Source organism: Rhinolophus ferrumequinum, chromosome 27 (genome assembly GCF_004115265.2).
Source record: "Rhinolophus ferrumequinum isolate MPI-CBG mRhiFer1 chromosome 27, mRhiFer1_v1.p, whole genome shotgun sequence".
Taxonomy (NCBI): Eukaryota; Metazoa; Chordata; class Mammalia; order Chiroptera; family Rhinolophidae; genus Rhinolophus; species Rhinolophus ferrumequinum.
In genome coordinates, this window is record NC_046310.1 from 22,683,878 (window position 1) to 22,709,223 (window position 25,346).

The 25,346-nt window shown below is 38.7% G+C and overlaps 2 protein-coding genes and 1 long non-coding RNA gene across 11 annotated transcripts in view; 1 reads left to right on the forward strand and 2 right to left on the reverse strand.

Annotated features, from left to right (window-relative positions):
* Positions 1-7,420, reverse strand: part of TBCE (tubulin folding cofactor E) — a 60,471-nt gene extending 53,051 nt beyond the window's left edge. For 3 of the 4 annotated variants that reach the window (XR_004422249.1, XM_033099571.1, XM_033099568.1), the window contains exon 1: positions 7,299-7,398. The gene's annotated coding sequence lies outside the window, so the exon portion shown is untranslated. Of the gene's footprint in view, positions 1-7,298 lie in introns of all 4 variants that reach the window. The other variant, XM_033099569.1, reaches the window with a different exon arrangement.
* Positions 7,421-15,553: 8,133 nt separating this feature from the next.
* LOC117018645 (uncharacterized) lies at positions 15,554-17,231 on the forward strand. The gene is made up of 2 exons (XR_004422275.1): positions 15,554-16,078; positions 16,109-17,231. It is a non-coding gene; the product is annotated as an uncharacterized LOC117018645 (long non-coding RNA).
* Positions 17,207-25,133, reverse strand: GGPS1 (geranylgeranyl diphosphate synthase 1). Of its 6 annotated transcripts, none has more exons than XM_033099777.1 (4): positions 24,282-24,758; positions 21,665-21,757; positions 18,532-18,602; positions 17,213-18,267 (listed from the first exon to the last, which is right to left on the reverse strand). In XM_033099777.1, the coding sequence occupies exons 2-4, from the start codon at positions 21,732-21,734 to the stop codon at positions 17,506-17,508; spliced, it is 903 nt and encodes a 300-aa protein (XP_032955668.1). In that variant the 5' UTR covers positions 21,735-21,757; positions 24,282-24,758; the 3' UTR covers positions 17,213-17,505. The 6 variants fall into 6 exon arrangements, with proteins under 6 accessions (XP_032955669.1, XP_032955670.1, XP_032955671.1 ...); XM_033099776.1 differs by lacking the exon at positions 24,282-24,758 and adding an exon at positions 25,013-25,133 and having other exon boundaries at positions 17,214-18,267; XM_033099775.1 differs by lacking the exon at positions 24,282-24,758 and adding an exon at positions 24,906-25,121 and having other exon boundaries at positions 17,215-18,267.
* Positions 25,134-25,346: the final 213 nt, after the last annotated feature.

The following is a 25,346-nucleotide window of genomic DNA, read 5'->3' on the forward strand; positions in this document are numbered from 1 at the left end:
GGGAATCAGGGAACACGCCCTGCCGCCCTGCTGAGGAGACGGAGGCGGAATGCGGTAGGAGAAGGGAGACTGTCACTTTATAACTTACACACCTCGGAGTTGTATGAATATTTTTTGAAATGGGTAGTTGTTTTTTCTTCTATTAATAATAATAAGGAGGAGGAAAAGGAGAATGATGATGAAAAGACGGAGGAAATAATGCACTGTTCTCTACACATTTTCCTGGCTCACCAGGGAATCTCAACCCAAAGAAAACAGGAGGTAAATTTACCAAGACTGACTAACCTCTTCCCAGCTCCTGAGACTATTTTCTAAAGGGTTACAACATCTTTCCTAGAAATTGTAACTCCTCTGTTCATTGCTCTTCAAAGATTACGAACAGGAATTTTTGCAATCATGTTGGCCAGTTCTTTTACAAATTACTGGATGTAATTTCTCTTGGGATGAACACTAATTCAAATAGCCAAATAAATACCATCCTACCTTTTTATCTTCAACATGCTTTTCCTCACTTTTTTTTTTTTTTTTTTTTTGGCAAGCCAGGAATCATTCTCCATTTAAAGGACCAAAGATAAGAAATTGAATCAATCTGCCAGGTTTCTATCACTTCTTCTACTACATTACATATATTTTAAAAATATGAATCAAATGTGAAAACTATTAATTATGAAATAAAGGCAATGTGTATAGGGGTGTTCATTATACTTTCCGCTCCATTTTCCTACGCTTGAAAATGTTCGAGATTAAAGATAAAAAATATGTATTACTACACTCAAGGAGATGACTTTCTTGTACTATTTTTTACTCTAAATCAATCCTAAAAGCTTCTTTTCTTGTCTTCACATTTTTTCACAGGTTGATTTTGAGGCTTGGCCTTACTGATAGTTTTCCTAAAAGGTCTGTTCAAATGTCTAAAGATCATTAGTTAAGAGACTGCCTCTTTCTCCATTTCAGTAATCCCTTTTGTATTTTTCTCTGCATAGCTTTCTCACTTAATTTTTTGAATAGATGATATTCAAAAGTATTAAAGGGATATACTGAAAGTTCCCCTTTCACTCCTGCCAGTCATTATTTCTTACCACTGGCAACAGATTTATTAGTATGTCATACATACTTCCATACATATTTCATGTTTGTACAATCAAATATATTATTTCTTTCTTTACATAAATGATAGCATACTACTATATATGTGGTTCAATTCCTTACATTTTCATTCAATAATATATCCTAGAGATTTAGACACAGCCATGTCAGGCCCTTTTAATTTTTTCATGGTTGCATATTTGTATAGGTAAACCATAATTTATTTAACCAGTCCTCAAACTCATGGACATTTGGATTATTCCCAAGCTTTTACTACTACAAACAATAGTAGAAGGATTAAGCATGCACATTTATCTTTTTACACTTGTGCAAAAATATCTATAGGAAACATTCTCAAAACGGATATTGCTGGATCACAAGGGATGTGCATTTTTAATGTTGATAGCTAATGTTCTTAATAACATTTTTTTTTATTATCTCCTTGGTCAAAAGGAAACGAAAGAAAAAATAAACAAATGGTACCAAATCAAACTGAAAACTTTTTGCACAGCAAAGGAAACTGTCAACAAAATGAAAAGACAACCTACTGAATCGGAGAAGATATTCACTAATGAGACATCCGATAAGGGGTTAATAACCAAAATTTATAAAGAACTCATACAACTTAACACCAAAAAAACCAAACAACAATCTGATTAAAAAATGGGCAGAGGACTTGAATAGATATTTCTCCAAAGAGGACATAAAGATGGCCAAGAGACATAGGAAAAGATGCTCAACATCACTAATCATCAGAGAAATGCAAATTAAAACCACAATGAGATATCACCTCACACCTGTAAAAACGGCTATCATTAATACTTGTAAATCGATAAACAAGAAGTCTTGAGAAGGATGTGGAGAAAAGAACACCCGCATGCATTGGTGGTGGGATTGCAAATTGGTGCAGCCACTATGGAAGACAGTATGGAAGTTCCTCAAAAATTAAAAATAGTGGGGGCCGACCTGGTGGCTCAGGCGGTTGGAGCTCTGTGCTCCTAACTCCGAAGGCTGCCAGTTCGATTCCCACATGGGCCAGTGGGCTCTCAACCACAAGGCTGCCGGTTCAATTCCTCGAGTCCTGCAAGGGATGGTGGGCCACCTTGAGCTGAGCTGCCTCCCGAATGGCTCAGTTGGTTGGAGCGCGTCCTCTCAACCACAAGGTTGCCAGTTCGATTCCTCGACTCCCGCAAGGGATGGTGGGCTCTGCCCCCTGCAACTAGCAACGGGCAACTGGACCTGGAGCTGAGTTGCGCCCTCCACAACTAAGATTGAAAGGACAACTTGAAGCTGAACGGCACCCTCCACAACTAAGATTGAAAGGACAACAACTTGACTTGGAAAAAAGTCCCGGAAGTACACACTGTTCCCCAATAAAAGTCCTGTTCCCCTTCCCCAATAAAATCTTAAAAAAAAAAAAAAAATTTTAAATAGAACTACCTTATGACCCAGCAATTCCACTTCTGGGTATTTATCAGAAGTATAAAACACTACTTTGAAGGGCCATGTGCATCCATATGTTCATTGCAGCATTATTTTCAATGGCCAAGATACGGAGGAAGCCTGGGTATCAACCCATGGATGAATGGATAAAGAGGTGGTACGTATACACAATAGAACATTACTCAGCCATAAAAAAAAATGAAATCTTGGCATCTACAACAACATGGATGGACAGTAAGTGCAGGAAGTCAGACAGAGAAATAGAAATACTGTATGATGTCACTTAATGTGTGTAATCTAAAGAGCAAAATAAACAAACGCAATAGAAATAGACGCATTGATATAGAGAACATTTTGATGGTTGCCAGAGGGGAGGGGGGCTTGGCAGCTTGGTGGAAAAGGGAAAGGGATTAAGAAGTATCAATTAGTAGCTACAAAAGAGTCATGGTGATGTAAAGCACAGCATAGAGAATACAGGTAATATTGTAATAACTATGTGTAGTGCCAGGGGTGTACTAATTGGGGTATCACTTCGTAAATTATATAAATGTCTAACCACTATGCTGCACACCTGAAAATAATAAAATAATATTGAATGTCAACTATAACTGAAAAAATAAAAAAAGAATTGCTAGCACTCTAATAAAGACAAATAACCCAACTGAAAAATAGGTAAAAGATCTGCATAGATATATGGCCTAAGGAGATATACAAATGGCTAACGAACACATGAGAAGTTGCTCAACATGGCTAAGTCTTAGAATCAATTAAGAAAGTTAGAGGACATGAGAAGAATTTGGTGGTGAGTCTCCAAGCATCAACAACAAAGCAACTTATTGAACAAAATTATATAGCACTTTACAAAGTTCTTACATTTCCCTTACTGTAACTGCTCAATATTAATTCAAAATTTTAACAATTTCTTAATTCTTCTAAAAATTACTGTGCTATTTTTGAAGGATGGAAGGCTCTTAACCTGGGAAATGTACTTAATCAAAGAGCAAGAGTTCCATCTATACTGCTGAAATGGTTCTCATCTATTTTGTCTTTCTTAGCCCTTTTGGGACATGCACTTTCTCCGCCTGGTGCGCTGCCATTCACCCACTACAGAAGTGGACGAATGGCCCAAGACAGCCAATCTGAAGATTCTTACCTCCATTTCCTTGCATCCAGTAACTGGTCCCTGTGTGAAAATCCTAACCCAAGCAAACAGAGCCAATCTTTCAGCAAATGACATTAGCCTTTGAAGAGAGGATCCAACTCTTTCTTTCCCAAAATCTTAAAACAAAAGAATCATTTAAACCTGGAATAACTAAGGGACACCTTTGTCACTAAGTGGAAAAAACCTATCTGAAAATAAGACCAAACAGGAAAGCAGAGTTGATCCAGCTACACCTAAAGCCTTTCATTAACTCAGTTAAAAAAGATTTTGAAATATGAGTTCTAGTATCTTTCTAAATGTATTTTTCTAAATCTCTTCTTGATGTTTGTTCAAAATTGTACCAAAATAATTGGTATGAAGTCAGATGTATCACTCACACAATGACACCTATCAAGTAGAAAACTCAACCTCAATGGGAAACACACAGAGATTCAGCAGCTCTAAGTAGTAATCCTGGCTCAGGCACTAACAGAGTCCTCAGATTTGTGACGGGTTAAGGAAACAGAAGACATGCTTAGATGGAACTTACAGTCTAATTGGGAGAGAGAACTAACAATGAAAAACTAAGACCTAAAATTAGGAATGCAAGGATCGAGTTCAGTGACGGAGGAGAACCAAGTGGGAACGCTCCGTGTGGAATCCACACCCTGGTTAAGCTGTTAGAAATGAGTGGCAGAGAGTAAGAGAACACATTTTCCAGGAAGGGAAATATAAGAGGGAAATGAAGAGGGAAGTTCATGCTGGGAGACTAAATGTGGGAATACCTTTAAACATTTAAAGGCAAAAATGCCATTTGCTTTTAAATTACCACCTAAAATGTAACAATTTCTAAGTATTTAGCCCAATTTTAAACAAATCCATATGCTGTCCTTTAAAAAAAAATTAATTGTAGTAAAATACACATAAATCATCTAACCATTTTTAAGTGTAAAATTCAGTAGTATTAGATATATTCATTCACACTGTTGTGCAACCAAACATGGTAAGTTTTTCATCTTGCAAAAAAGAAACTCTGTAACTCCCTGAAGAACTCCCCATACCACTCTCTTTTCAGCCCCTAGCTTCTGTTTCTATGAACTTGACTACTTGACTTTCTATGAACTTGACTACTCTCAATAAGTGGAACCCTACAGTATTTGTCTTTTAGTGACAGGCTTATTTCACTGAGCAGAAAGTCCTGCAGTCCTTTCATACACCTCATGCCTGATGTCACAGCCTGTGTCCAAGCTGTCACCACAGCAGCTCTGCCCTCACATACTGAATTGTCTCACACCATTTTAAGTAGGCCCTCGAAAAAGCTTTAAGCATTTCCTAGGAGTCTGTAGGCGTGTCTTCTCTCTCAAACACCAATGACTTAAATCTACACCAAATCCACAATATTTATGACAAAACTATATGAAAGTGAACTAATAAAATTAATGAGCCAATATGTGCCCTTTTACTATATACACTTTCAAATACCACCAAATCTTCCCTAATCCCTCTTCCACAAATTCATTCCAGCTACTCCTAATAACTGGCAGTGATGTCTCCCTTTTGTGGAAGCCCCTACCTACTTTCTGGGTAATATTCATTTTACATGAAATACGTCTATCATATTGCTTTCAATTGACTCTCTTGCATACTTCAGAGCAAAATATGAAGACAAAGTATCACATACTTTTAAAAAAATCAACTTTAAAGTGCTAAGTATACAAAAAAGTATTCTACAGAAACGTATGATAAATTGACTTTAATAAACCAAAAGGAAAAAAAAATCAAAACCACCAAAAAATAGTAACAACTACTAGTTTTATTGTTGAACGTTTACATTTTACAAAAATAAAATATTGAGATGATCCAGGAAGCTTGTTTAAAGTCAGTAACTTAAAGGTTCTACAGTGTTAAGATTTTAGTAAGATTGAATTAGATTCAATTAAGTATGCACAGTAAAATTAAAAGTCAATGGTCAATCACTATAGGAACAGAAATAGAGTCACAGAGTAATATACCTTGCAAAAAATAGTAAGGGAAAAAAATAAAAAAACAAAAGTTCAATACAAAAAGGCAAAAAAGGAGATTAAAAAAGGCAAAGAAAATAAAAAATGAAAGATGGTAGAAAAAGTCCAAATTCATTCATTATGAAGTCTACTGAAAAAAAAAACACACACACAGAAAAATACCTGACCTCATGAAGTTTCTATCCTAATAACCAAATAAATGAATAAACATAATAAACCAAATAAATGAATAAATCAATGGCATCTCCTAGGATCAGTACAAGTACAATGGAGACGTATGGGAAGGCCTCACCTAGAATATGCAAAAACCACTAGGGAGTTTAAGGAATTGAACCATGTGGACATGGGGGGAAGAGCATTCCAGGCAAAGGAACAGCAGTGCAAATATCCTGAGGCTAGGATATACCTGACAATGCCCTAGAATTGAGCAAAGGGAAAACACAAGAGAAGATCAGAGGTAAAGTAGGACTGCACCTTGGGCGACATTCTAAAGATTCTAGCTTCTCCTCTTAGTGAAATGGATAATCCTTGGAGGATTTTTGGAAAGGGGGAGATAATCTGATTTTTTCTTTTTTTAGAAGGATCACTTTAGATGTTACGATGCAAACAGACTGCAAGAAGAAAAAGCAGACTAGCTGGGAGCACAGCAATTATCCAGGTGAGAGATGACCATAACTTGGTCAAGTGAAGACAGCGAGAAGGGTTTGGGAGCCTGGAGAGATTTGACTTTGGGAGTTAAACACAGTGCAATATACAGATGATGTATTATAGAATTATATGTTTGAAATCTCTAATGTATTAACCAATGCGACCCCAATAAGTTTAATTTTTAAAAAGCTACAGAAAGGTTAGAACTAAAAAGATGAAAAAAGTTGGGACAAATACCAAATGACAGCGGCCATCGCTGCTGTATTAGTCGGACAAAAGAGAAGTCGGCTCTCTTAATCTCTGTCTTTCTCTAATACTTTGGCATTTATGAACCCTGTCTTCCCCACGGAACTGTGGTTTCTTTGGAGACAGGGATGTCTCACCCTCACCTGGATCCACCCACAAATTAGGGCAGTCTATGCTGGCAGTGAACATTATGCAAAAATGTTAGATGTTCCCCACCACTTAATATTATTTCTCCATCATAAATGTTAAATGATTAGGAAGGACAGGGCTGTTTCTGTAATGTGACACCAAGTTATCGATCGCCTGTACCAATTTCATCTCTTCCAAAGGGACAAGCTAACCAGGCTTTTCTGCGAAGTGCAGGGCGGCGTTGCCCTCCAGCTGTGCTGGACGAGAGACCCCGCACACAGGCGCCCCACGCCGCACGCACGTCGGCACAGACACGTACAAGCACGCACACACGCCAACGTCCGCACACACACGCTCACACACGCATACAGGCCCGCACATACACACACGCGCAACCCTCGAGCCCACGCGTCTGGGTGCGGTCAAAGCCGCAGGGAGCAGACAACGCCCGGCTCTGCCAACCTGGGAAGTTTCTAGGAAACTTCTAGGACAGGAAAGGAAGACGGAGCACTGAAGGCTGGCCGCCGGCTGCCGGCCACCAGGAACACTCGCACCCTCGGCTCCCCAGCCCCTCCGACGCTCACCTACGCGCGCCCAGCCGGGTGGTCCCCGCGGCTGCTCCTCGCACGCGCCGTCCCGCCGCAGAGCTTCCGGCTGTAGCTGGAAGTGCTTCTTCCGAAAGGCCGGAAGTCCCGCCTCCGCGGGAGTGAGCGACGCCCGCCGGAGCTTAGACCTGAGTGTCCGCGAGTCCTGGTAGCCGGAGGTTGAGTCAGTTCCCCCAGGACCTGCCACGCACGCACCCTCGTGCTGCGGGAGCGATTGATGCCCGGAGTCAGGAGGACAGAGTAGCTCCGGGAACGAGCATGTTCCGATTCACTTGTTATCACGGAAGCGAGTTACAAGTCGTGTGTGTAATTCAGCTCCATGTTTATTGACAGTCTACCGCGTAGGAAGCATGTGGTGGTCGCAGGAAAGACTAATGATTCCTCAGAAACTGGGAGGAAAAAAATTAGCTAAAATATACGGCAGAATGAAAGTAAGCGCAGTAATGGAAAAAGCAAATTCTGTAGTCAGGCTAATTTCTGCATCAATTTCTCATGTAAATACTTCGATGGTTGGCTGTCAGGGTCAAATGAAATGACGCATAAGTAAACGTTTAGCTGTGGGGTATGGTGCGTAACTAAAGCACACAATACCTGTAGTGTTATTGTTGGTGCAAATGGAAGAGGTCTTTAACCCAACCAAGGGGACACTGAATAACACCAGGGAAGTAGCCTTCAGATGAATGTTTATAAAGTCGAGAATGTCAACATGGCGATACCCGTTGTGAATATGGAAAACTGCTGTTGTTTAATGAAAGGACACAGACGGAGTAACCTTGTTCCCCAAAACAAACTTCTTTGTTGTTTGAAATTCTGTCAGTATGAGTGGAACATCCCACTCCTGCCTGGAGAGGCTGAGCCATGTGGATCATGTTGACGCTTTTCCAATCCAAGTATAGAGCTTCAAATAAGGGGTTTTCAGATGTAACAGCTCACATTTATTTTAACTTTATGGTTTTCAAAGATACAAAACCTTGGAGCTTGCTTCATAACCCAGGCCTGAGGCTTCTTAATTCTTACCTACACTCCAAAAATCCTCTGGTTTCCCCTGGCTCTTTTTTTTCCCCCCAGACTTCCCAGCTCCTCTGGTGTGTGGCCTCCCTGTGTCAGCAAGTTAAACCTAACTTTGTTAGACTGCAGGTTTTAGAAGTTTGTCTCTAACGGGCTTCATCAGATGAGTTTTATCACTGCATGCATGAAGGTTGGAGGACACCGTTAGCCCCATGTTAGAAGAAAACTGAAGCAGAATAAAGGTAAATTTACTAACATTCATCTGTGCCCTGAAAGAGCTGTGGACCTTATAACTTCAAAATTCAGGCCAGCCCCACAACAGATACAGAAAATGTGATTGTTCTCTTTTTGTAAAATACATTTTTCTCTCTACTAATTGTGACAATACTTGCCCGGTATTGTCTAGAGTGAAAGAATAATTCCTCTCTGCCTTCAGTCCTTTTCTCTTCATACTGATCCCGCACACAGCTGCTTCAATGGTGTTATGCCCTTGAAGTGCTTTCTCTACTAAGTGTTTTCCCTGAAAGAGGACTATACACCTTGTCTCTCATTCCTCACCTCCCTTTTCCTTCAATCCTTTTCAGCTTGGCCTCCTGGCTTCTCTATTTCCTCCACTTCTTCCAGAATTACCTTCTCATCTGTCACCAGTGACTTCAAATCACATTCCTTGATTTCTCTACAGCGTAGGTTGATAGGGTTAATTATTCCCCTTTGTTGGAAAAATGGTATTTAAATCATTGTAGAAAAAGTCTCAAACTTAAAACATTGAATATTTGCAATGAATCCACTTTGAGTCTCATCATTCATGCATTAAGTAAATATTTAGTGAATGCCAGCTCTGCACCAAACACTATTTTTAGACACTGGAGATCTAGCAGTGAAAAAGAGATGCAATGTTCCAGTCCTAGACAAATTAATATCCTAAACATATGGTGCAGATGATATATAAATAATTTCAGACTATGCTCGGTGAGATAAAGGAAATCGATGGTGCTATGATTAAGAAGGTACCAACTTACAGTAGGAAGGCAAGGGAAGGCTGAGAAGTCAAGTGAGAGAACTACTCATTAGGTTTTGCACGGTAAGTGTCAGTGTCCTTGACAAGAACAGTTTTGGTAGTGGTGGACTTGGAAGCCAAACTGCTGTGAGTTGAAGTGGAAAGGAAGTTGAGGGAGCAAAGTTAAATGGCTCTTAAAGAAGAGATCTTCCAATTGCCACATTCGATGAACCTTTTTTTTTTTTTTTTGGACAGGGAGATACAAATCACTTTGGAAATCTGATGAAAGCTATATCCACATACATGTGAATTTTGCATATAATTGCAGGGAGATAGTTAATCCTTCGAAGTCCATTAATGGGCCCCAAAGGAGTCCACAGGTCACAGATTAAGAATCCCTCTTTTCAATTAGCTGTTCTCTTCTTCCTTCCTGGGTTCCTTATTCCTTTGCTTGCTTCCTCAGTGACATCTTTCCGTGCCTGCTGCTCCTCTTGTGCTACACACTCAGTGACTACATCTACTTTCTTGATTTTTGCTATCAGGACCATGACACCTATTTTAGTACAGAAGCCCTTTGGCGTCGTGGAATAACGGAAATTAAAGGTCAGTTAAGCCCCTCAGTTTCAGGAGATTTATTGGATTTCGTAGTGTCTAAATGGACACCATAGGAGCTGAGACTATGAGTAATTGTTCACAAGGACATTCAAAAAAGGTTTATGTAAGAAAAAGCAATCAAAATCTAATTCTCTCGTTGTACCATTTTACAATCTTCCAGATCTGCCCTTCCCGTTCCATCACAAGGCAGAGTCAGCGTTTCACCTTATGGTGTGCAGCTCTTTCTCTAGGCATGCTGGGTTGTGAAGGTTAATTTTATGTGTCAACTTGGCTAGGTGCCTTGTTTATTTTGTTTTTGTTTATTGGTGCTTTTATTCAATATTTGAATAGATAATACATTTAGATGCTTCAAAAGTCAAAATAAATGGGTGTACAGTGAAAGTCTCTCATGCTACTCCTAGTTCCCAGAAGGTACATCAGGTTCAAGTCCAGGACAAATAACCAAGACAGAACAAGAACCAGAAAAGAACCCAAACAGCAGTACTACTTAGCCATTTGGCCAGTCTGCTGCCAGATGAGTGGACTCCACCAGTTTTCTCCACTCAAGAACCTCCCTTTGACTGTAACAGAGCAGTGAGAAGGATTAGCAACCTGCTGCTACCCTTAGGCTTCTGTGTGGGTAGGTAGGGTACCTTGGTTGTATATAATTGGGGAGAGGTAACTCACCAAAATGAAACAAATGTTATTAGGAAGAATTAGGATGGCAGAGAATGGCCAATAAACAACAAAGGTGTTCCCTATATGAGCTTATGCCTTGTTTTACTTTACCTATGTAAGTAACAGTATAACAAAAATAACCTAGGTTAACAGTTGAGGTCCAGAATAATTCTTTTTCTTTTAAAGGAGATGGACGGTATGTTATTTAAGTTGGAGAAACACTGCTATAAATCTCTCTTAAAGAAATGTTTTCCAGCTGCCTTACAATGGAGTCAGTACCTCACTTCCTATCAGGGAACAATAGGTCTACTGGGAATAATAAAAAGACCCTTTATTGAGTCAGTTATATGCCTTTTAATAGCTATTTGTTACCTTAGTTAACTAAAGGCCATATTTAAGCTTTGCTTTGTAAGGTCCTTACTAAACACTTAGCTAAAGGCCAATCTCTTATTTTCTGTCTGGGTGTAGGGTGTGGGTTGTTTTTCCTAGTTATATCGTTACTATTATTATAAAGATATTTTGATTTGGAAACAAAGTCTTCAGCAAGGAAATCCAACTTTAAGTTAGACTTTAAAGATACAACAAATTTGATGGAGGGCAGAGGAACATTTCAGAAACAAGCATATTAATACAGGCATGAAAGTGGAAACGTGTCTTTAGGTGAGAATGAATTAGGCAGGTTTAGGTGAAGTAAAGGGATGGTGGGAGATTAAGATAGGAAGATTACAGATAGCTTTGACTGTGAAACTCAAGTGTTTGTCCCGTAAGGACAAATGATTTTGTCCTCAAAAAAAAATGATTTTTGAGCAGGAATAAAAGGAAAGCAAATAATTAAGATTAATATGGCAAGTGTGTGCAACGTGGGCTAAAGATGAGATTTCAGGAAAACAAGTTAGGGGACATTAACTATCCATATATGCTTCGGTGTTTCCCCGAAAATAAGACCTAGCTGGACAATCAGCTCTAATGCGTCTTTCGGAGCAAAAATTAATATAAGACCTAGTCTTATATTACATTATATTTATTATCTTATACCTGGTCTTAAATAAGACCGGGTCTTATATTAATTTTTGCTCCGAAAGACGCATTAGAGCTGATTGTCCAGCTAGGTCTTATTTTCGGGGAAATACGGTATATTCAAGCCAGGAGGAAATTGGTTTGATCTTTTGTTTCTTGCAGCAATCACAAGCAAAATGATACTCCTGAGTTATAACACAGTAAACTATAAATTCTTCCAACAACTTCCTCATTAAATTGATAGTCATAGGTAACTTTCGGTCTCAATAAATTGAGAATTTCTCTTGATATTAATGACATTCTTCATGGTGCTGAATCCTCTCCCAGTTTCCTCTAAACTACTAGCAATTACTGTATTTCCCCAAAAATAAGATCGGCTCTTATATTAATTTTTGCTCCAAAAGACGCATTAGGGTGTATTTTCAGGGGATGTCTTATTTTTTTCATGTACAACAATTTACTTTTATTCAAATATACAGTCATGTCATCTTCTTCTGGAACATTGTCATTACATACTAAATGCGTCCGTCTGGCTGACAATCTTAATTGGGGCTTATTTTCGGGGTAAGTCTTATTTAGTGAATGCTATAATTTAATTTTTGTTCATCTTCAACCAGAGCTTTGCGAACAGTAATTGGCCAAATTTAGGATTCAATAAACCTAACAAACTTAATCTATTAGTTTGTCTTTTGGAATTGCTATTTTGTTTTGTTTCAAAGGGCGTATCATTGTTTCAGTAACCTTCTGCTTCATTTTCAGCTTCTGTTTTACCTGTCCAATTCTTTATGGTTAATTGAATACTCTGGCAGCTTTAATAAATTCTTTCTTGTAAAATATTGACATATTAGAATATCATTTATTAAAGCTAAATCTCTTTAAATGTTGTACTTTTTTTTTTTTAAAAGATTTTATTGGGGCAGGGGAACAGGACTTTATTGGGGAACCGTGCGTACTTCCAGGACTTTTTTTCCAAGTCAAGTTTTTGTCCTTTCAGTCTTAGTTGTGGAGGGCGCAGTTCAGCTCCAGGTCCAATTTGCATTGCTAGTTGCAGGGGGCGCAGCCCACCATCCTTTGCGGGAATCGAACTGGCAACCTTGTGGTTGAGAGGACATGCTCCAACCAACTGAGCCGTCAGGGAGCTCAGTGGCAGCTCAGCTCAAGCTGCCATGTTCAATCTTAGTTGCAGGGGGTGCTTCCCACCATCCCTTGCGGGACTCGAGGAGTTGAACCGGCAACCTTGTGATTGAGAGCCCACTGGCCCATGTGGGAATCGAACCGGCAGCCTTCGGAGTTAGGAGCATGGAGCTCCAACTGCCGGAGCCACCGGGCCGGCCCCAATGTACTTTTCAAATGTTTGTTCCTGTTTTACAATTTAAGTGTGCAAGTTTTGGTAAGATTTACAAGTTACTTTTGCAGATTACCATTACTACTACCTCCCCCATTGAGGTCTAACTAGCTTCCATTATTCGTTATACCAATTCTCAGAGCTTCCGATATATTTTTCTTTATGTACAGTAACAAAAGTAGTTTAAAGATAATAAATTGGTCATTCTAAAGCATAGAGTGTGTTATAAAGAATGTACGTGATGTAGCAGTTAGTGGTGCAAATGTTTTCCAGATATCTATGAAAAGATGCCCATTAATAGTCATGAAACTTTGTATACAATTAACTTGAACTAATGGGTAATTAAAATTTATATTACTAATGTTATTGGTTATTGCACCGTACTTTTTAACAACCAGTAAGGATTACAGTAAAATTATGACATACTACTTGTAAAGTCCAATATATCTAATCACATAAAATGTGAAGTTGATTACAAGATTAATGGATAACTAGAGGAAGTCTGCAGTTAGCCAGCTGGAGGTGGTGGGGGTTGCAGAGCCAAATGATAATTGCATTATGTCTGAATTTACATTATTATGGTGTCCATTGCCACGAGTCTTTTTCTGTATTTCAGCCACCAAATATCAGCCCTTCCTGATCAAACCTGTTCCAAGTTAATGGCAGTGAAAGTGGAAAGTAGGGGACATAAGAGACATCTCGAAGGACAAAGCTATAAGATTTGGGAGGACTGGATGGATAAAGGAAGCAAGAATCACCCTCCTGGATCACTTCCAGAGTGAAGCTGGTGATAGGAAAGGCTGAGGTTAGAAGTGGTTTTATTCCATTATTTGGATTGGTAGAGGGATAGGAAAGAAGGTGTAAGTTGGTTTTAATTATGTTATTTCAAGGTGACAACAGAAAACTCAGGTGACTAGGCAGTTAGATATAGGACTTAAGTTTGAGGAAGTGAGGCTTTTGATATAATGGTAATCACAGACAAAACTGAGAGTCAACAGTCTAAATGCTTTCAGAATGGAAGAGAACGTTGAGTAAGAATCATTAGAGGTAGAAGCAGCACATTAACGTAAAAGCTAACATTTGAAGTTTATCTTTTCACATACATAATGTTTAATGGAATGCTTGAGAGGTGGGAGATTAATTTCAAGCAGATTTTTTTCACTCATAAATATTTATTAAGTGCTATTGGGAATAGCAGACTAAGTCAGCCGTTGTCCTTAATGAATTTCCAGTCCAATGGGAGTGGCAGACAAGTGCTGATTCCAGCACTAAGGATACTGTTTAATAATTGGCTGTTTACTTACCAGTCTCCATTACAGGAAAATCACGAGGTTAAGAGGTCATGTCTATCACTCTCCTGTTTCCAAAGCCTAGCAAAAGATCTAGCACACAGACACTCAAGAAATGAATTAAATGAATACTAGAATAGACTGTCTCAAAGGTTACGACACTTAGTTACACTGTAACTGTATACTTTTTTACCGTAAGAGAATAAGGTATGGGGGAAGAATCAAGTATGTAACTAGCAAATATGGCTAATTAAGGTTAGGTGGGAGATCTGATTTTGGAAAACCTTATATGTTATACCAAGGAATTTACAGGTGGCAGTACTGGGGATTCAAAGAGAATTTAAAATGTGAGAATGACAGTGCGTTAAGACAACTTTGAGTGTGACAAAGTTTGTCTTGCCCTATGCCAAACCAGCCCTCCTGTTCTTCATTCCCTTTTTAAGCCTCTGGAGGGACTTATTTCATCCCCTACTTTATATCAAGATTTATCCATTGGCTCTTTTTAAATCAATGTACTGAGAGGAAGGAGAAGGGGAAAGAAATGTTATGTTTATGGAAGACCTATTAGGTTAGGTACCAGATGTTTTGTTTTTTTCTTCAGTCATTTACTGAGCAGAGCTGGGACACATTTAATGGGAGAATAGTGGAGGAGGAGAAGCAAAGGACTTTAGATTGACAAATTTGCAATCTCCATCAGAATTAGTTGTGAAAAATAAGAGGGCTGTAATACTTGCACTGGCTACGAGATTTGAAATAGTTCCCTAGCAGCACTCAACGACTTGGGAGGAGCAAAGAACGTGTTTGGTTGGATTCTTCCAGGATTGGCAACTGGCAGGATGAGAGGGGCAGGAGACAAGGAGGAAGGTAACCTGAGAAAGCTCTTGAAAGGCTCCCTGAAGTGAACCTCGATAGCGTAAGGTCAGGAAGGGAAGGTCGAGTTCGTAAGTTGACCGTTTGGAAAAGAGAAGAGCTGATGGATTTAAAGTCTTGCTGAAGTTAGAAAGTTACTTATGGCCACATACCCAGCCTTTATTCTTTTGATTTTGGCAAATAAAATCCTTTTTTTTTTGGTAGCTTCATAGACTAGAAAATGTGAATGTTTTAAAATTACGAATCTTCTAAATGACAAATCCAATTCTTACTTGGGTTACCACAAGATATTCCTTTAAGCAGAAAAAAATGACTGTACCTTAAAATCTAAGTAGATAAGTCAATAGATTCAAACTACTCATATCTGATTTTCTTCTTGATTAACAACTGTGACTACAGTTCAAGTGAAAAGAATGATTTTTTTATTTGTCAGTAGATAAAATGACTCTTTACTTGTCCCCAATGCAATGTCAAGCATTTCTGTCACTGACAAAGGCAAGATAAAAATGGCAAAAGAATCATGAATAGCACCAGGCCAAAATTTACTTCATTAGGTAAGGAATAATCTACTTAAGCAATCTTTATCTTAAAGGTAACCATTTTGTCTATATAGTTAATATTAGATCTTTTTGGATAATCAGAGCTTTTTAAAAAAAAAAGTTTTGCTTGTTTTTTGTTTCCCCTTCTTCAGCCTTCCCTCTCCGGAGGCCCCCCGTCAGGTTCAAGCCGTTGTTTCAGTCTAGTTGTGTAGGGCACAGCTCCCTGGCCCATGCAGGTATTATGAACCTTGCGGTCCCCCGGCTAAGGCAGCTCCCTGCAGCTTATGCCAACCTCCAGCTGCTTATGGCAGCCCAGCTCCAGGGAGAGCTGTTGTTCACAATCTTAGCTGTAGAGGGCGCAGCTCACTGGCCCATGTAGGAATCCAACTGGCCGTCTCCAAGTTAGGAGCACGGCTCTCCAAGTTAGGAGCACGGCGCTCCAACCACCTGAGCCACTAGGCTGGCTGGCGGTTTTTTTAAGTTATAGGTCCATAAGCACAAAATTAAAATTCCCATAGTGTAGCACAAATATCCATGATTTTAAGGTTTCCTTGTATCAATTAAAATGGAAGATTCAAATTCTCTTAAAAGTTAGTAAAGTTATACCCAACTTTTCAAAAGGATTTAGGTTGAGTGCTTTGGTGAGAATTTCTCATACAAGTGATTAGATTTGAGATAACATATTATAGAACCAACCAAGTAAAATGCAGTTTCTGAAAAATGTAAACTTTCATTTTGGGATGTCAACACCACTTCTAATACAGGAATCAGGGTCTCTTTTCTATCTCTGGGGCCACTGATGGCTCCAGGGGTATGGGGCTGGAAATGAAACAGAGGGGACCATCATGATAATGGTACTATAAAGCTAATTAGTGCCTTTGGCTACTTTTCATTAGGCACTAGCTCTCAGGATAACACTTTTCTTTCAATTAAAGATGCCTACTTCCCTTTCAAGCACCAACTGCCTTCACGGGGGGTGGGGGGGTGGAGAATGGGGTTAGGGTTTGGAAAGAAAAGACCATTTCCCCCTGCTTTTATACTTGAAGTGAGCATTCTTTTATGATTTTTACTAATGGTGGGAAAATGTAAAAAGGTTTAAAGGCTCGATCTTAAAATACTTCTCCATGTACGTTTTTTCTTCCCACATAGAAAAACACTGCTGTACCTAGACACCAACCATTTTGGGGGCACCAGTTACACTAGAAAGAAAAAAGAAAGAATTTGGGCTAGTATGTAAAAGGAGACTCCATAGCGAAGAGCAGAATTTGCTGGGCAGGGAGAAAGGGAAAATGGAGGCGGGTAAGAAAAAGGACCAGAGTGCTCACTGTTTATCACTGTCAACCTTCTCATGAAGACTCCAGTGAAGGAGTTTCCAGGGAGGAAATTTAGTAGCAAATTTAGGAAGAAAGAGGAGTTCCTCCGGTCTTTGGGCCAGATAGCTAACAGAAATTGGTCTTAAGTGGGCCTGGCTGGGACCTGGGGTAGATGAATTGGGAACTGCCTATACATACAGTATAGTTAGGAAGTTTCTGGATAAAAATTTCTGGAAGCTGAAGTCTTCTTTATTGACAGAATCAACCAAACATTCATGGCAGAGTAGGCCACAGGACCCAACAGAACACAATGTGACATTCAAATCAGACCTGTTTAAATGCCGCTCCTTTTGACCCCTTTAACTTTGTACTATGATAATTACCTGGATAGAATGGTTCTAAACTGAAACAGTATCACTCCTGTTCACTCATTTTGGAGACAAACAGCTTGGGCCAAATTTTAAAGAAGATGATAAATAAAAAGACGAAAAAATTACTAAAATAAGCTATTAGGCCTAATCAAGAATGGCTTAATATTATTCGTTCTCATCTTTGAACATTTTACTTAAGTGCTTTATTAGAGCTACTAGCTCCGGGTTCCCACCAAGCGCATCAATTTGTTTATAGGCTTTAGACTCAAGCTCTTTCAGGGTATTCCGAGTATATTCAAAAGAACCTACGTCCTCAAGATAATGTACACAGTATTTTTTAATATCTATGTTTTCAGTTCTCTGGCGCAAGATATTCTGCACCTGGGTGCTTTCAGGCCTGGACCAAATAGCATGAATAGTAGGGAATGAGAACTTTCCCTCTGTTAGATCTTCACAAAAGCTTTTATTTTCGCTATACTCTTTGGAGTGTAGATTAGCATAATCATCCCTAATTTGGAAAAAGAGCCCAAGTGTATCAAGTAGTGGCTTTAAATCTTCTTTGTAATCAGAGAACAACTGCATGAGACCTACTGCTAACCCAAAGAGTCCACCCGTCTTTTGCAGCACCATGGCTTTATACTCCTCTTCTGTGGGACAAACGTAGTTATCCCGCCAATAAATGTCTAGGCCTTGTCCCTCGTGCAGTTCCAAAAGTTGGCGGGTAAAAAGCTTGACTGCATCTGGCTGATCAAGGGTTAAGACTTTCTGTAGGCCAAGGAAGTATACGTAATTGGCAGAATTGATGACAGATGGGATTCCATAGATGCTATGTGCCACTGGAAAGCCACGTCGGAGTTTTGAGTTGTCTTCAATATCATCGATGAGTAAACTGGCATTATGCAACATTTCCGTCACTTCAATGATAATCTAACAACAACAAAACAAAACAACTGAAATTTTTTTTTTCATATTTGAGCTACCTAAAACAGCTTATGAATTTCAAATTATATTAACAGATTATATGAGGGTCTCAAGTATCTTAGTTTTTGAAACTAGTAATTATTTAGCAACCCTAATATAAAACAATATGGTACTGCATGAGCACTAAATGGAATTAAGAGCTATGAGTGTTTTTACGTGACATTTATTCATTTCTTGGGGTTAAGAACAAGGCTAGAATTGCCTAAATACCTGTAGTTTTTCTCCTGGAACTTTTAGCCAATGATTAAATGCCTGTGAAAGTTTGGTTCTCACTTGTTTACCTGCAATTAAAGAATCAAATTTGGCAATAAAATTAGTATTTTAATTGTAAAAAACACATGCAGAAACTTCCTCTAAAATGGATCAGACTTGATAAATCCAGCCCCATCAATCCTTTACTTTCCATTGCTGGGCCCCTACCGGCTCCTTCTGCTGAATTCACATTCTAAAACACACAACCTTAAGATTAGGGCAGGCAAAGAGACTCCTCTGCAGTGGCCCACCGGTAAGACCACTACTTTCATTTGTGTCAGCAATTCTGGAATGGACTGGGGGTTTTAGGAATCATGATTCCTTTTTTGAAAAGAAAGCCAGACTAGTTAGTTAATTAGCACTGGACAGTTAATTAGCACTGTCCATTTCAGAGAACATATTCCCACAACATAGGTATTTTTAACGAAATGAAATTTGCTATTGAATTACCTCATAAAATTACCTCTTAAAATGACCTACCATTCCTTTAAAATTAAGGTTTTAGAAACTGGACAGCTCTGCTTGTTTCCTACCAAACAGTGAAACTACCAAAGCCTGAAGTATTCCCTTTTAATATGATGAGTTTTTCAATATTATCTTTTTCTTACATAGAACGCTCAAGACAGGTCTTTGGGTACTAGTAATCACCAGAAGTTATTTTAGCCAAATATAAAGGAATGGAAGATGAAAACCACAACCAGTTCATTTAATAAATGTTCTATAAGCTTCCTGCTAAAGTGAATGCACAGTAACATCCTAGTTTTAGGTTTCATAAAAATAGCTACAGAAAAAGTTTCAGTAAACAAAAACAGTAAGTCATGTCCCTTTTCTCTGCAACAATTACCCAAACAAATGAATACACAAACTGCCATCACATATCTGAGAGAAACAAAGTCTCAGTTTCTGTGAGAAGCCTAAAAGAGAAGGATCTCTTCTGCCTACTAACCCTTAAGGTGAACATGGTATGGGTAGCAATTATGTACTTTATATGTCAGACCCACTTTCCAGTTTAACAAAGGTCAATCTGGGCCATACTTACAATGTACAACTGTTGCAAAGTAACCCGTATCACTTTTAGTATCACTTTTAAGGAACAAGGTTAGGAGATGAAGAACACAGAATCAAGGTGGAGCCACATTTTTCCTTTTACCTCAGAAGGCATGCAGAAAACAGATAATGGCTTAACTTACAGGTACTGCAGTTTTATGCTTTTTCCCTCTGACCTGATTCTAATCCCCAAATAGTTTCTAATAGGGGCTAGTCAGAGATCCCTCAAAATTAAAACAAACAATAAATTACTGTTTCCTTTTTAAGATCTGAACATTACCAACTCCCTTTCTGCAATCCTTTTTCTTCCTCCACTCCCAACTCTACCCTCCACCTCCTACTGCAAAGGCCTGGGGGCCTATATCGTAGGGCAAAAAAGCAAACATAAGTAAGTCATTCTACTTCACTCATTTCAAAAAATCCTAGTCTCAATAATTATTATAATCTTTTATTAGCAAGAGTAATTTTATAACAGAGTAGCCTGGTCCATCTTTAAGTCACTATAATAACTGAAGCGCTGAAAAATAGGTTTATAATGCATAATGCAATTTCCGATTTCTTTAGGAAAATCTTTTGAGGTTATATTCTATCATGGATGCAAGAGTATATTTGATTAAAAAAAGGTGAGATACCTAGAGGTTTAAATATGTAATCTAATGGTTTAAAATATTACTTCCAGGTAATGAGGATTAAAAGGTGTGTTACAGAAGTAACATAGGTACATAATTACATAGGTAACTATAGACAGTTCTTGCTTTGCACAGTAGTGGAATGTTTGGAGTGGAAAACACTCTACACTCTTGTCCATACTGAGAAAACACAGTATGTTTTACGGCAGCACAGTACCAGCTAGTTTGCCAACTTGTTACAAAAGAAATCCAGCAACAGATGGGTAGGATGCAGAAGAAACTGTCATGTTTCTCAATCAAGACCCTGAAATAAGCGAAGTTACTAGCTGCTGACTGAATATTACTCTAAAACAATCTCTTGGCTTTTTCTCAAACAGCAGGCAACTTTCCTTTTGCATTCTCCACTTCCATCTTCCCTCCATTCTTCTGGATGTCAGACACACTGACACCAGGTGTGTCTCCATTAGGGCCTGCCAGAATAGAAATGACTCTACTCCTAATGGTTTCCACGATGTAGCTAGGGAGGTATCACACTTCTGGCTTTTAATGACCATATTTATAGTACTCAGGCTCATGAAGAAGAGAAACACACATATTACCATTGAGGTATGCTCTTTAGAACAGAGATAAAAAGTGTTCATTGTGATTGAGGTGAGAATGTCATTAGACTATAGTTTAGCCACATTATGAACTAAACAGGTTTTTATGGTTGTCAACTTACCACCTTTTATACTATTTCTATGAGAAAGAGCATTCCAAGTTCCAAATAACTGGTTTACAACTGAATTTTTATTATAAGAATCCACACTTATTATATATGTATGAATTTTTACTCTATCATTTTTCTAGACAAAGTAAAAAAAAGGCAAAACAAAACATGTACATACACATAAACATGTTTAGGCAGGTATAACTGGAGAAAGGCATGTCCAGGTGATCTACCTTTATATAGGAATAACGTGGGTTATGCTTTCAAGAAATGTGATTTACATGCACTACTGTTTGGCTCTTAAAGGAACTAGTAGTGTAGGAACTGCAGTGTATGAGTGTGTGTGTTGTGTAAAACATGATTGTGGAAAGTAAGCGAGACTTTCTACTGTTGTACAAACTGGCATAGCTTTTTCTAATTTGTATATAGAGAATTGCAATATGTGACATTCACAAAGAAGAAAACTATTTTAAATATTTTTATTTTTTAAAGTATGTTACATAATTGGATGTTTTTAAAAGGATACCTTAAAAATGTCCCTTTTAAGAACAAAGAACTATGAAGTTCTATTTATGATTTTTCTCATAAGTATCACCCTAAATAAGAAATCTCAAGAGCAGGCGAGTCTAAACTTCTCTGTATGCTAAATTTGAATGACCACTACTCTACAAAAATGACCCTACATGGATAGTGACTGAACTGCTACCTGGTAATTGAAGTAAGTACTTGTAAGGTTCTAGAAGAATTCTTTGGACTGTTTCTTGAGTCTTCTCCATTGTTTTTGAATTTCAAAGCTGATCTGTTAAAAAGGAGAAACATAAATATTTCATTAACTAAATTATCTTTGAGGGTCAAATTGCAAAGGAATTTGTATGTCAAGGTGTTTTTATAAGGGTAGACGTTCAGTTTCATTATAAAAGAAAGTTCTACACATACGAAATATTGAAACATTATGCTAAGTGAAAGAAGCCAATCACAAAAGACACATGTTGTATGATTCCATTTATATGAAATGTTCAGAACAGGCAAATCCATAGAGACAGAAAGTAGATGAATGATTGCCTAGGGTTGGGGTAGAGGAAATGAATAAAGGATAATGAGTTTGGAGTTTCTTTTTGGAAGCACCAAAATATTCTACCATTAGATTGTGGTGATCGTTGTACAACGAGTATACTAAAACTACCCAAATTGTATACTTTAAATGGGTGAACTATATGATATGTAAATTATATCTCATTAATAAAAGGAAAGCTTTCATCAAGTGATTGGTGAAAGTGTTCACCTGAATTTTAAGTTGAAAAACTTTCATTGCAAAACTTATATTGTAAAACTTATATTAAGCGTTTCCTATTTACTCAACCATAAAAGGCTTACATTATTGACATAAAATCAATGTTAAAACAAATCCACATAATAAAATACTTCTATATTTGATTGATTACATAAATAAACATACTTTTTTTCTATGAGCATAGATGAGTTAGCATGTTTTATATACTTAAAATTTAAGGGGAAAACTTCTCTCCTGTATTTTCTCTATATAATCAATCCATTTTAAAGATTCTGATTTAAGTTAAAACATGCACTAACTTGAATGCAATTATATTATTAAAAATATTTCCCTGTAGTGATTTATTATTCTCAATTTTACATTTACTTCAGTATTTCCTAGAATATCAATTATGTTCTAGAATCCTCCTTTACTGCTGAATCTCTACTCTCTTGCTCTGTAAATATCCATTGCTATTTTTATTTGTCCTCATATTAGGAGAGAGCAACATCGCTGGCACATTTTAGAAGGATTTCCCCCTCCCCCCCCCTTATCTGCTTTCTTTTGCTTCTTAGGACGATTTGGTCTCTATGATCATGAACCTAAAGGATTGAAAAGTGTGTTTTTGTAGTCTACTGTTGAGTATGTAGTGAAACAATCATAACAAAATCAGCACTCCATCAAAGGAGTAATAATATGATTAAGATGAAACATCCCACATAGAAAATTTATGTATCTATCTTGACCAATAATTAGCACTAAGTATATCACAAGGAAACAAAGTTCAAGAAATATTTTGAAATAGTCAAAAAACCAGTTTAGTAACCTATTATCTACACTCTTTAAGAACTGACATAGGTTATCCCATTCTTAAGAGATTAAATAACAGGAAGAATAATCGCTTATGTAAAAGATTATTATTGAACAGATATAACGATAGACTAATGAAAAGCATCTCTCATATACTTCTCCATTTAAACCAATCAGTAGCCATCTCTTGCCTACTAGGTTGAGAGCAACCTAGGTTGAGTGTTTTTTTCACAGCCTCTAGAATACATTTGACTTAAAATTAAAATCAATGAGACCAACTTTCAAGAATTCTCTTTGTTCTCTGGATCAGTAACAACCGTTGTGCAGAAATCAGAGCTAACTTTTGTTTCCATTCTTAGCGCTTTAGTTGATGTTATTTTTCGACTTAAAATGGTAGTTATAAATTTTTTAAAATTATACTTTCCTTTGCTCACTCAGGTAAGTTTAAGAATACTCACTTAATACGCCAATTAAGGTTCCTTGCCCAGTGGACTTTTTATACACAAGTATTCTCAGCAGAGGGAAAACATAGGAACCTCAACTTTTTCTAGGTATTAAAAACCAATCTGTTTTGTGTCCTAAGAGTCTACAGCGTTTTACACACTGTGGCGTACGTTCTGATCCATTTTTTTAAAACTCAAAGAACTCCAATTTATCATAGCTGGAAATTTCAGCTACCTTGTACTAAACTGTAAAGTGGCATTAGTGTTACATGAACTCTACTAATTTGTTTTTAGATTGAATGACAACTACAGAATGTCTCTGAGCCTGAAGCTATTCACTTTCAAAACTAAAAGTGCCTTAAATTTGTTCAAATAATGTATGGATGAACAAATACAAAAATAGATTCTCTTCCCCGTGTGACTACCGCAATGATTTCCTACTTGAGCTTCCGACATTAGACAGTGATCTTTGCAAAATTCAAATCTGTAAGTCCCTGTCTCTATTCCGAAAGAACAAAACTTAACAAAGCGTCTAAGGTTCTGCGTCCCTCCCCCCTCAATCTCCTTCTTGCCCCTCCAGCCTCAGTTCTTCATACTTGAAAGGCTCCCTTTTGCAAGAGGCTGTCCAACATGTTATTCTTTCTGTCTGGAATGTTCTTTCCTTAGTTAACTCCTGCCACCCATTCAACTCTCTTAGGTCGATCCTCACTTGCTCGGGAAAGCTTTCCCTTAGCTTCCTAAGCCAAATTCACTATCTCAGATTCTCTTATCACCATGTAACTCTCCTTTGAAGCACTCACCGCTGTTGCCATCTCACACTCGCTCGTGTGTCCATTTTGTTTAACATCCGTCTGTCTCACTAGGCTTAGAGGTCCACTAAGGCAGGGGCCATACCACTTCCTCCACGCGGTAGACACTCAATAAATAAATGAAGCACCGAACGCACGTAAAATGCCTTCTAACGTGTCAGATGAAATCAGGGCACACACTTGCACACGAGAAGTGAAAATATCAAGGGAAGGGTCCCGTTTCAGAATGGCTAGCGACATACAAATATAAGCGCAGCTGTGAAGCGCTGTAAACCCTTCGACTCAAACTCCGGGAGACGATGAGTCTGGAGAAAATTGCTCGAGAGATACGGGCAGCGGATTTAACTCCGAGGCCGATATTCAACGGAGGCTTGGCGGAGAGCTTCCTACGTCCGTTAGCAGAGCGGCAGGGTCCAAAAGGCTCCCGCTACCCTCTGCGCTCAGACGCCCCCTTCCGCCCCGCTCGGTCACCACCCCTCCTGCTCTTCTTTTCCAGCGAGGGAACGGAAAAACAATCCGGTTCAGCATCCGGGTCCTCACCCTCCTTCTTTCTTTCCAACAGGCCCCGCCCTCCTACCCATCCGGGTCCCCCCAGCCGCCACCACAGCCGCTCACGGTTCAACGATGAGATCACAGCTTTCGCGCTGCCGGTCCGCAAGTGCCAGTACCCAGAATCAGCTCCCCACTTTATAGTTCAGACCAAGGCTCCTCCAGACGCCTACATGAATGTTTCCGCCTACTTCATCCCAGAACTCTCCGCTCTCCTCAGCCGCCAGCGACACCGCATTACTCGATGCAGGAAAATGCGCCATCCTGGTCACACTGCGCAGGCGTCGTTGCCGCCTCCCTACTGCTTTGTCGCCCCGCCCCTTCCTCCCCTTCGGGCTCACGCAGGCACAGGGCATTGCGGGTCTTGTAGTTCTCGCGAGGAAGGGTTCTCGCACTGGTCCCGCAGGTTGGGACTACATTTCCCGGAAAGCTTTGAGGCGTAACTTTCTGTTTCCATAGAATTGGTGGGAAAATGGCGTCGTTGTTTGTATCCCGGGGTCCAATAAG